Source organism: Papio anubis, chromosome 13 (genome assembly GCF_008728515.1).
Source record: "Papio anubis isolate 15944 chromosome 13, Panubis1.0, whole genome shotgun sequence".
Taxonomy (NCBI): Eukaryota; Metazoa; Chordata; class Mammalia; order Primates; family Cercopithecidae; genus Papio; species Papio anubis.
The window spans coordinates 90834276-90847025 of NC_044988.1; the positions used below are offsets into that span (position 1 = coordinate 90834276).

The window sequence follows — 12750 nt, forward strand, 5'->3', positions numbered from 1 at the left end:
TTAACAAGCAGTGAGCGATGGACTTTTAGGAGGGAGGAAACAGCTTGTGTGGAAGAGGAGAGTTATTGGCTTAGCAAAGACAAGTAGCTTTGTGGGACTAGAGGATTTATAGGAGCAGTGTCAGATGAGGCTGAAAAGTAGATTGGGGTCATGCCTTTTTTTTTTTTTTTTTTTGAGGTGGAGTCTTGCTGTGTCCCCCAGGCTGGAGTGCAGTGGTGTGATCTCGGCTCCCTGCAGCCTCCGCCTCCTGGGTTCAAGCAATTCTCCTGTGTTAGCCTCCTGAATAGCTGGGATTATAGGCACGCGCCACCATGCCTGGCTAATTTTTACATTTTTAGTAGAGACAGGGTTTTGCCATGTTGGCCAGGCTGGTCTCAAACTCCTGACCTCAGGTGATTTGCCCACCTCGGCCTCCCAAAGTGCTGGGATTACAGGCATGAGCCATCACCGTGCCCGGCCTGAGGTCATGCTTTTTTAAAAGGGCCTTAGAATCTCTTACACTTAATTATATAGGCCATGGGAAATGGGTTGTATACTAAAATGATCAGAGCTGTAGTTTAGGAATAATATTCTGGCTAGTACAGAGACTATATTTGTGGTAGGGTGAGCTTTCTGTGGGGCTCTTTGAACTGATTGAGGTAAAGAGTAGAAGCCAGAGCTAGATCAGTGGATCTGGGAAAGAGGAGATGAGATTAAAAGATGTTAAAGAGAAATGGTCAGAGCCTGGGACCTGAATGTGGGAAGTGAGAAGAAGACTGGGGCCTGAATGTGGGAAGTGAGGAGAAGACTGTAGGCTATATTCATCCAAAGCAGAGGGGGGCCTAGTGCCATCCTGCTAGAATCAGCTGATGAGCAATAGTCAGGGAGAAGCAGCTCAGATACACTAGGATCCCAGGGCTGTGTAGACTTAACCAGACCCCTGAAGAGCAGAATCTTAGATTCTCCCAGCAATCCTAAAGGAAGCCAACTCCTTGGTACAACCAGAGTTGGAGGTGGAAGCAGTATAAATTAGAGCAAAACATATAAGCCTGAGCTGGGTGAAGGTTTAGAGGATGTACCTACAGACTGGGAAGGAGAAAGAGGGTAGCAGAGTAGAGCTTTAAAGCCATGCCAAGCTCCCAGGACAACAGAAGACTGGTGTCCCCAGATTTCTTCGAAGTTCACGGGTTTCCTTTGCCTCAGTTGCTGGGCCATTAAGGATGAGGTTAAAAACAAAACAAAACAAAAAACCACTAGGAAAAATTACTACAGAGAGAACAGAGGCTGACACCCGGGAGTCTGATCACTATGGAGAACTTGCTTTCATTTCTGTCTCTTGGGGAGTTGCTGCATAAAATTAACCCAGTCAAACTGCTAGATAACATGCTTTTTCCATTTTGGTATGGCCAAGGACTTGTGATTTCTAGAAAATTGTACCAAAAGAGAGGATAGGAGATGGGTGTTTTAAAATGGCTTTTGAAAGGATAAATAGACATTAATTTGGTTGCTTTCACCACACTTTGAGCCTTTCACTTTCACAGACCAGTCTGATGTGACCCCAGCCATTACCCACACAGCCCTCCTTTCTGCATGGCTTCCCTGACACTGCCATGTCGATCAAGTCCAGAGGGATGTTAATAAACTGAATTGTGTATGGAACTGCAGTTTATGTGACTGTGTAATCACCTCACTTCTGTGAAAAATAAGGATAATGAAAAGAAACCAAGTTCTTTCTCAACCTTGCTACATCTCAACTTTGCTCTAGACTTTGACATTTCTTAAAATCAGCCTTTCCGTTTGTAATAGATAGTGTGCTTTGCTGTCATTTGTTTTAGGTTTCCAGCCATAGTTCCCAGGCCACCAAGGACTCTGGTGTTGGCCTTAAGTACACAGCCTCAACTCCTGTTAGAAAACCATGCCCTGGGCAGCAGGATGGGAAGGAAGGCAGTGGACCTCCCCCTGCCTCAGGATACTGGGTTTATTCTCCCATCAGGAGTGGGTTACATAAATTGTTTCCAAATAGAGGTAAGTCAAATCACATAGGAAAGTTGCATTTCTCTTGCCCGTTTAATAACCTTTTATTGATTCCCTGAAATCCCTAAGTCACAGTCCAGACTCCTTAGCTAGCTCCATAAGGTCTTCTGTGATCTGGTCTTGGCCAGTGACCTCTTGTCGTCGTTTTAAACCCTGTCTGGAATGTCCTTCCTCCTTCCCCTCCCATGCTGCTGCCTACTTATCCTTCAGCAAGACCTAGGTCCTCAAACAATGCTCCTAAGTGGAGCTTTCTTCCACCCTGCTTCACCCAGGCTGACTAAGCAGCCTCTTTGACTGTACTGGAGCATGGTGTCTTGTGTCTGTGCCTCATGGCATTAATCTCACCTTCCTAAAATGAAGTGTTATGGATCTGTCTTCCAAAGCTCTGGGGGAAGAGTCAGACCTGAGTAAATCTTTTTCACTTATTAGCTGTGTGGTCTTCGGCTAATTATGTAGCTTCTGAAACTGTTAATCTGTAAAATGTGAATATGACCTTCTGAGAATTTGTTCATTCAGAAACTTTTTTTTTTTGAGATGGAGTCGCGCTCTGTCACCAGGCTAGAGTGCAGTGGCACCATCTTGGCTCACTGCAACCTCTGCCTCCCGGGTTCAAGTGATTCTCTCTCCTGCTTCAGCCTCCCGAGTAGCTGGGATTACAGGCGTGCACCACCATGCCTGGCTAATTTTTGTATTTTTAGTAGAGATGGGGGTTTCACCATATTAGACAGACTGGTCTCCAACTCCTGACCTCAAGTGATCCACCTGCCTCGGCCTCCCAAAGTGCTGGGATTACAGGCATGAGCCACGCATGTGGCCAGGAAGTGTTTATTGAGTGTTTATTGTGTGCCTGTGTTCTAGGTTCTCTGTTGTCAGTGATCAGCAAACATATTTTCTGGTTTTAGGGCAGATAAGTTAGTAAGCTATCACATTGGAGAGTGTTAAATGTCATGACAGTGGTAAACACTGAGTGCTGTGAGATCTTGTATGTAGCATGAATTAGATACCCAGATGGTCACTTAATAAATTAATGAATAAATTAATGAATGCAGAAACAAACCAACAGATAAACATAAGAAAAACTCAAGTGTCAGCCATAGAAAATACTTTGAATCCATGTTTTGAGCTGCTTTTCAAAAGTAGTTTTGACCTTTTTTTCAGTTTTATTCTCACATCTCCAGTATCTTGGCTTAAATGCTGCTGTTTTCTACTAAATTTGTTTACCTGGTAAACCATGGGGGTAAAACACTCTTTTGTTTAATAAACTCTTCTGTTTGTTTCTTTGAAGATGCAGACAGTGGAGGAGATAGTCAGGAAGAGAGTGAGCTGGATGACCAAGAAGAACCCCCATTTGTGCCTCCTCCTGGATACATGATGTATACTGTGCTTCCTGATGGTTCTCCTGTGCCCCAGGGCATGGCCCTGTATGCACCACCTCCTCCCTTGCCAAACAATAGCCGACCTCTCACCCCTGGCACTGTTATTTATGGCCCACCTCCTGCTGGGGCCCCCATGGTGTATGGGCCTCCACCCCGCAACTTCTCAATCCCCTTCATCCCTATGGGTGTGCTGCATTGCAACGTCCCTGAACACCATAACTTAGTAAGTGGAAAGACATACAACTCTCTTTCCACACTGCTTCCATGGGTGACTGATAAGGGTATATACTTAATGAGTTGACCTGTTTATGACTGGATTATATGGCAAAGGTGTGTTTGTAAGGCTGATATTTAGAACTGTGCAAGCATTCTCTTACTAAAATTTCTCTTCTAAAAGCAATGGCGTGTGCCTATAGTCTGAGTTACTCAGGAGACTGAGACAAGAGGTTTGCTTGAGCCCAGGAATTCAAGGCCAGCCCCGGTAACAGCAAAAAATAAAAACCAAAAAAACAAAAATACCATGTACAGGAGTTAGGGTCTCAGGCCAATCTACAAACCTGGGTTAGCCATTTAATAAATGTTTTCAGTCCAGAAGTTTACCATTTTTACAAAGCTTATATATTTTTCTATTGACAGGTGTTATATTAATGTGTATGTATATATTCACTTACTAGTGCCTGTACTTGTACACATACACATATGTATAATATGAGTGTATACACATACATGTATGTGCACGTGTATGCACACAGGTATGGACAGCATACAATAAGGTTTTGGTGGGGATTATCTCTAGGTAGTAGGATTTATTTATTTTTTATTTTCATAGTTTATATTTTGGTGGGGATTATCTCTAGGTGGTGGGATTTATTATTTATTTTCATAGTTTATATTTTATTGTATATAATATTTTGTATTATTATATGTTTTTCCTACTTAATGTTATAAGCATTTGCCCATGGTTTTATAAATGTCTTTAAACAGTATTTTAATGACTGTACAACATTTCTATATTTGTAGGTACTGTAGCTGACCTAAATTCTTACTGTATCTCTTATTCTTAGGCTAGATTCTAAGAAATAATTATTTCCTAATCACTAGATTACTTCCTTTTTCTTTTTTCTTTTTTTTTTTTTTGAGACAGACTTTCTCTCTGTTGCCCAGGCTGGAGTGCAGCGGCACAATCTTGGCTCACTGCAACTTCCGCCTCCTGGGTTCAAGCGATTCTCCTGCCTCAGCCTCCCGAGTAACTGGGATTAGAGGCACCCACTACCATGCCCGGCTAATTTTTATATTTTTAGCAGAGACGGGGTTTCACCATGTTGGCCAGGCTGGTCTCGAACTCCTGACCTTGAGTCATCGCCTGCCTCGACCTCCCAAAGTGCTGGGATTACAGGCATGAGCCACTGCGCCCAGCCTCATTAGATTACTTTCTGATTTTTTGGTTCTAGAGAAATAAAATACAATCTAAGCTCCTCCTTCAGACTCAGAACACCTGGAGCCTTTGTTTTTTCCTTACTCTCTTGGCAGATTGAGTGGAAGATAAACTAGGACACATATCAAGTCCACCAGTACCATTGTAATAAGTCAGACTAGTTTTAGAGGGTCTGTGTGCATTTACAAGTTTAACTATAGTAGTCACTCATATTCTCTTAAAGTTTTTTCTTGCACATTGTAATTTGTAACAATTTCTTTCTATTCAGCATTTATTGATAATCTCTTAAACTGGTTCTTTTACTCTCCAAGCTTACCCGGCCGTTTATATAGTTTCTCAGGTACACTTTTATACTTCCCTACGTTTGCATATGTTACTTCTTCAGCCTAGGTCTTTCCTCTTTCATTCATTCTTCAAAACCCAGGCAAAACACCTCTTCCTCTGGGCAGGCTTCTCAGAAAACGTTTCTCCCATTTGTCCAGAGGAGGGAGAGACTTCTGTCTAGAAAGTCTTCTGTGCTAGACACCGAACTCTTTGGAGGCAGAGGTTATCCACAAGAGGCTTGGCGAATGTTTCTCAATCATAGTCGGACTGTTTGAAAAATTAAAGGTTCTATTTGTCCATCAATTTCATCCATGACATTTAACTTTTTATACCAAAGCCTTAGAATCTACCATCATTTTTTGGGTCATTGATACCACTTTAACCACAGTTAATTTCAGCTTTTGGCAGGAAAGAGAGGAAACATCCTGTGATGTTTCAGCTCTGCATTTTTCCCCTTCTTCATTCAGGAGAATGAAGTTTCTAGATTGGAAGACATAATGCAGCATTTAAAATCAAAGCAGCAGGAAGAACGGTGGATGAGAGCATCCAAGCGGCAGTCCAAGAAAGAAATGGAAGAACTGCATCATAATATTGATGATCTTTTGCAAGAGAAGAAAAGCTTAGAGCGTGAAGTAGAAGAATTACATAGAACTGTCCAGAAACGTCAACAGCAAAAGTAATTAATATATTTTTTATAATTCAGACAAATGCGATACTAGTTCATTAATGCTGTCGAATAGAACTTTCTGTAATCTTGGAATGTTCTTGATTTTCCGTCCAAAACAGTAACCACAAGCTCAGTGTGGCTGTTGAGCACTTGAAATGTGGCTGATGGAGCTGAGGAACAAAATTTAATTTCAATTAATTTAATAGCCACATATTGAGTACCACATTGAGCAATACAGTTCTGAGTTCTTTTGGCCAATAATACAAATCAGTTCTTCTTGTAGTCCCTCTTGAAGAGTGGTATAACCATTTCCCCTCTCCAGTTACCCTAACTAAAAATATGGCAGGGGTTCTCAACTCTTTCTCTTCCGTTACTCTCCTGTGTTTCCAGTTGGTCTCTAAATCCTGCTGACTGCATCCAGAGAGCTCTCAAACTGGTCCCTTTCTGTCATCTCCCCTTCTCTAGCTTTTAATTACTCTCATCCTAGCAATTGTAATAGTTTCCACAGTGGCCTTCCATGTCTTCTCTCTTGGTCTACACTGTATCTTGACACACTGCAAATCTGACTGTTCCACTTTCCCGTGTGATTCTCAGTCCCATCACAATATACACGGCCCTTCTCCATCTGAAACCTACCTGTCTTTTTCTTTTATCACAGTGTTGGGTCTGGCTCACTGTCCTGTGGTTTCCCTGAACACCACATTTTCTCCTGCCTCTACACCTTTGCTTGTACTGTCTTCTCCCTGCTGACCCCCCTGCCTAACTCCAACCTGTCTTCAAAATAAAGGTCAGAGATCCCCTCTCTTTTTTTTCCTCATTAAAAGCCTATTTCTTCTCAGGTGCCCACAATTCAAGGTTAGCAACCTTGGTCATAGCACTGTTCACACAATGTTGTGGGGAGCCCAGGAGCTCCTTGAAGGCAGTAGCTGGACCTCCATCTCTGTGTCCCATCACCTGTCATAGGATCACTTAGTGAATGCAGCATCTGTTGATTGGGTTAATTATGCAAAAGCCTATCTGTTGCAGAAGTCCATGAATTATGACAGTTCCCCAGTTTTTGTCATTTAACCCAGACTGGCCCAGACCCCAGGGTGGTAGGGAGGCCTGCAGAGGACACAAGTAAGAAAGACGTGGTTGCTGCCATCTAGCAGCAGACATGTGACTAACAGTCTTGGCAAGTGAAAGCAAGGGCCACACCTAAAAGATAGGGGCTAGACGTTTGAAGGTTAGGCAGATGGTTGTATCTGTTATTTTTGTGGGTATACACATTGGGGAGTGGAATTTTTTTATTCTGAGGTATTTTGGAGGGAGGTGATAGGGTGGTAGGATCACCACTTCTTTTCATAGTTGTAAAAGTGTAATAAATACTATTCTAGGAAGTTTGGATAACACAAAAATGTTCCAAGAAGAAAGTAAAAATCATATGTATGCCTTCATTTAAAGAGAAAGAATCTGTTAAATGTTGAATTTATTTTCATATTTTTCTGTCATGCAGTGATAGATAATCTAATTTTTAAATAATTTTGTCATGTTAGCCTTAAGATATTGAATTGTGTGTCACGGTTTTTGATATGTCAAATGTTGTCACCAGAGTTTTACTTTAGCCGAATGGAATAAATCACAAAATCAGGTAGTCTTCAGGGCAGCCTATAAACTGCCCTTGAAGGATAGTTTTGAGGGAATGGATGAATATTGTGGTAGTGGTTTGCTTTATTTTTGTACCTCAAGAGAATAGAAGTATCAACATTTTCTTGGTCAAGAGATGACAACATAATAATCTTTGTTGTTATATTTAAAAGGGCAAACAATTCCATGTCATGCATTTTACATATTATGCATTTATTGCCAATAAGAATTCCATGTTTAATAAAATGGTAAACATAGACCTTGAACAGAATCAAATGTAGCAGTCTTTCTTATCTATTCTCATATAAAATTAGAAAATCATTGTAGATCTTTTTAGTAGTTAGGCTACAAGTACCTATATTGTCTACATTTACAATTTTTTAATGGGTGTGTATATTATTTTTTAGGGACTTCATTGATGGAAATGTTGAGAGTCTTATGACTGAACTAGAAATAGAAAAATCACTCAAACATCATGAAGATATTGTAGATGAAATTGAGTGCATTGAGAAGACTCTTCTGAAACGTCGCTCAGAGCTCAGGGAAGCTGACCGACTTCTGGCAGAGGCTGAGAGTGAACTTTCGTGCACTAAAGAAAAGGTATGTCTTGTTGTGGTTTGGGGTGTGAGCTCAGTGTGGGTGAGTCAGCTTACTATCTGCATGAAGGATTAGAAAGAGAGTGTGTGTGCTAAGAGGACAGTTGTCCAAGTCAGACAGCCAGGTTCCAGGCTGGACTCTGCTAGTTAAGGAGATGTGAGAATTTGTACAAGTCATATAAGTCCCCTGGCTTTGCTTTTCTTATCTTTAAATTCAGGCTAAGAATATGTAGGCTTTTCAGCATGGATTAAATAAAACAGCATATTTAAAATTCCTGAAGTTACTTAGTTCCTAGCACACCCCACCTCCTTATCCTGTGTGTCTTTTATATCTAATTATTTGGATTCTGCTGTGTTTTTAAAAATAGGTCAATCTTTATGTTCTTATTAAACTACAATGGACCTCACAAGTATTACTTTGGTCTTCAAGTTGATAATGATACAAAATATTTTTTGGTCTGAGATAATATTCTTTTATTTTTTGAGACGGTGTCTCACCTAGGCTGGAGTGGAGTGGTGCAATCTCAGCTCACTGCAACCTCTACCTCCCTGGTTCAAGCGATTCTCCTGCCTCAGCCTCCTGAGTAGAGACGGGGTTTCACCATGTTGGCCAGGCTGGTTTTGAACTCCTGACCTTGTGATCCTGCCTTGGCTTCCCAAAGTTCTGGGGTTACAGGTGTGAGCCACTGCGCCTGGCCCGATAATATTCTTTAGACTACAATACAGAGGGAAGTTGGGGAGAAAAAGGAGTTACCTGTTATTGAGCCACTGCTGTGGCTACGCATGGCCATTTTGTAAATGTTTCGTTTAACTTTCCTGGCAGCCCTGTAGGATGATGTTAGCTTGGTTTACTGAGGTAGCTCGGAGAGGCTCATTACTGGCCCAGGGTCACATAGCCAAGGGCTCTTTTAATTGGATGAGAATTCCAGGGTGAAAAGAGTTCCTTACCCACATGAAACACCTCAGGAACTATTATTTTTATTTTGCTATTTCAACATGAATATATTTAAATTAAAAGCAATCTATTACCTGGGAACTAAATTGTTTATTAAAGAAATTCTGTGAGTAATTAAAAATGGAAAAAGTCCTTTTCTTTTCAGATGAGCTGTTCCTTCTGTTTTCATATGTTGGATTACTGTGAGAGAAAATAGATGTGAGCAGAACTAGAGGAAAAAAATATCACTGGTATAATAATATATAATAAGATATATTATTTTGATGATGTATCTTCAAAATATCACTGGTATATTTTGATTATATATTTTGGTATATTTTGGTTATATATTAATATATATAGGTATATATATATATAAAATCATCAAAAGAAAATTGATGGCAGCGGTAGTAGGCAGAGGTAGTAAGTGAACCAAAGCTGGTAAGTTCTTTTACCTTCATCCTCCCAAAATGACTCAGGGAGGCAGCTTGGTAAGGAGGAGGAGAAAGAAAGTAGTGGCGTTTTGTAAGGAGTGTGCCAGACGTGTTAAAACCTGACATAGAAGGAGACAAAAAACTATTTGGTGGCTTTTCTGGAATGCCTAGCGAGTTTTGTCCAGTGCTTTGCTGATGAAACTGACAGAAACAAGCTATCTGAAATGGAAAGACCTATGGTGAAATATGTAGCTCTCTGGGAGCTTGCCAACCCTTTTGCATGCATGCAGATATTTAATAGACAAATTTAACATACGGACTCCTCTGGCTTTAGTACAATGGCAGACTTCAGTTTTTTTTTTTTTTTTTTTTTTTTTGGCTGAAGGTGAGTCACTGCTCAACCAAGTGCAAACCACACTCTATTTTTGGAACTTTTGATGTCATTGTTTTAAGCATCTTATGTTGGGCAGAAAAAGAAACCAAGTTGATTAAAAAAAAAATTGTGGGCCGGGCACAGTGGCTCACACCTGTAATCCCAGCACTTTGGGAGGCCGAGGCAGGCGGATCACGAGGTCAGGAGATCAAGACCATCCTGGCTAACACGGTGAAACCCCGTCTCTACTAAAAATGCAAAAAATTAGCCAGCGTGGCGGCGGGCGCCTGTAGTCCCAGCTACTTGGGAGGCCGAGGCAGGAGAATGGTGTGAACCGAGATCACGCCACTGCACTCCAGCCTGGGTGACTGAGTGAGACTCCATCTCAAAAAAAAAAAAAAAAAATTGTGTTTTTACCAAGTCTTATATAGGAAGATTTTAAACATTTGCAAAGTATTTAATGTTTGTGTTTGTCAGCCATAATTACATTATCACCAGATCAATGCATTTTTACTTCACTTGATAATGACTATAGAGTACAGCAAGAATTTCTGTGTGGAGAGAATCTTGGTAAAATCACTTCATTACCACTTAGTTGGGTAGATAGTTTTAATATTTTAAATGATATAATAGTATTACACATTATTTTGAAATAAAAAGCGTCTTTAGTTCCACTACTTTCAAGTGACTACTTTTATATAGTCTTTCTGTCTTTATTGACACGTGTAGTTTTACATAGTTGCTCTCACAGTGCTTATTATCATTTTATTTTTCTCAGCCAACATAGTATTAATTGTCTTCTGTGTTGCCACATTGTCATCTGATCATTTTAAAGGCTACACAGTATTCCACTTTGTTAATGCATTATCACTTAGCCTATTATTTGTCAGGTCTTATATTATTATACAATGAGCATTTTTCTGTAGTAGTTCTTTGCTTCTGAATTATTTACCAAGAATTAGAGTTATAGTGAATGGACATTTTTATGTCTTTTTGTATCATCTTGTTTTCCAAAAGAGATGTACTGGTTTACATGGCCAGTAGCTGTGAGTGAGTATTGTAACTGAATGGCTTTTAATGACAGTTTCTTTTCTAGACAAAAAATGCTGTCGAAAAGTTCACTGATGCCAAGAGAAGTTTATTGCAAACTGAGTCAGATGCTGAGGAATTAGAAAGGAGAGCTCAGGAAACTGCCATTAACCTTGTCAAAGCTCATCAGGAGCTAAGGTAGGTGGATTCCCTAAACCGTTGAAGAACACATTGAGATGAATGAAAAGTTTGCTTCTAAGGGGGTAATAATTGGTTTATGATAAATAATGCATGATAAGTCTACAGGACCTGGGGGGAATAAAGCAATGTGCTTTAGATTACTCCAGGCTGATGCAAAGGATTTGGAGCAGCACAAAATCAAGCAAGAAGAAATCTTGAAAGAAATAAACAAAATTGTAGCAGCAGAAGACTCAGACTTCCAATGTTTAAGCAAGAAGAAGGAAAAACTGACAGAAGAGTAAGTCAGTCCCCTGTAGGGCTACAAGGGGTTTGTGCTGGAAGACAGCTCTGGGGTTCCGAGTCCCTTAGGATCTGCTCTAGTGTTGCTGGTGCTTTGTAGGCTTCAGAAACTGCAAAAAGACGTTGAGATGGCAGAACGCAGTGAGGATCACCACCTGCAAGTCCTTAAAGAATCTGAGACACTCCTTCAAGCCAAGAGAGCTGAGCTGGAAAAGCTGAAAAGCCAGGTATGACAATAGACGCCTTGAAAAAACAACTGACACAGCACTGTATGATTATAAAAGTAATACATGTTTAACTGTAGAAAAGAATAAATGAGGCTATGTATTATAGTTGTTAATGATAAAGTCTGAACTAAATTTGAATCCCAACTCAATACAATATTTTTGAGTAAAAAAAGTGAGTCTCAAAACATGGTATACTCTATGATATCATTTCTGTTAAATGCCTTTATGAACACTTGCGGTTGTATTTTTAGTCAATACCAAAGTACAAAAGTGGTCATCTGATAAGGGGGGATTTTGAGTATTTTCTGTTTTCTTCCTTTTGCATATCCGCGTGGTCTTCTTTTTTTGTAAACAAATATGTATTGTCCTTAAAATTGTAACAAGTTTTTAATTTTAAAAATGAATACATTTTAAAAATCTCTGACTAACTTCCATCACCAAGGATGTCAAAATGGAATTAGGGTATAAAAATAAAAGTTCTTGGAAAACCATAACCTGAGGGATAATCATGATTGTCATATTGTTGTTCTTACTGTGATCACTGTGATTTGAGTGGTTTTAAGTATGTGAGCTCAAGGTTTTCATTAGGCATTTCACTCTGCACTCCTTGCCTGGGTTTTCTGACTCCTGGGGGCTAGGCTATTAGCTCCTGATTTTACCTCACAACTAAATTATCTCCAGGTTAGCACAGAGAGCTGTATGGCCTTTGTCAAACTTACTCTTCCCTTTTCTTTAATACAGGTGACAAGTCAGCAGCAGGAGATGGCTGTCTTGGACAGGCAGTTAGGGTATAAAAAGGAGGAGCTGCATCTACTCCAAGGAAGCATGGTGCAGGCAAAAGCTGACCTCCAGAAAGCTCTGAGACTGGGAGAGACTGAAGTAGCTGAGAAGTGCAATCACATTAAGGTGTGTTTTTTATTAGGTTTTCTGAAGAGTCCTAGGACAGTGCTATAGGTTTACTTTGATGTATTTTCATTGCTTCTTCCCAAATGAAAATATAAATTCCTGAAATCTTGCCTCCTCTGTAAAATCAATTTGTTATGTATCCATGCAGTGGCTGTCATGTGTAGTCCCCCATGTCGTTTTCTGGATATGCTCAAAGTTCTCCTGCCCCTGTACATTTCTCATACCATTTCTTCTCCAGGAATTCCCTTTCTCCCCTATCACTAGCCTGATCACACCTGTTTCTCATGGCGCAGCTTCATGCCACCTCCTCTAAGAAAACTTCTGGCCGGG

The 12750-nt window shown here is 40.3% G+C and overlaps 1 protein-coding gene across 18 annotated transcripts in view; it reads left to right on the forward strand.

Annotated features, from left to right (window-relative positions):
* Positions 1–12750, forward strand: part of CNTRL (centriolin) — a 99408-nt gene that overhangs the window by 65346 nt on the left and 21312 nt on the right. For 14 of the 18 annotated variants that reach the window (XR_004177986.1, XM_021927203.2, XM_009188155.4 and 11 more), the window contains 8 exons: positions 1815–2004; positions 3299–3612; positions 5616–5824; positions 7849–8041; positions 10875–11005; positions 11145–11285; positions 11388–11514; positions 12256–12420. Coding sequence is in view for 15 of the 18 variants with exons in the window: in XM_021927203.2 (XP_021782895.1) it covers positions 1815–2004; positions 3299–3612; positions 5616–5824; positions 7849–8041; positions 10875–11005; positions 11145–11285; positions 11388–11514; positions 12256–12420 (1470 nt within the window). In the remaining 3 variants the exon portion in view is untranslated. Of the gene's footprint in view, positions 1–1814; positions 2005–3298; positions 3613–5615; positions 5825–7848; positions 8042–10862; positions 11006–11144; positions 11286–11387; positions 11521–12255; positions 12421–12750 lie in introns of those variants that run through there. The other 4 variants (XM_031654468.1, XM_031654469.1, XR_004177987.1 and 1 more) reach the window with 4 other exon arrangements.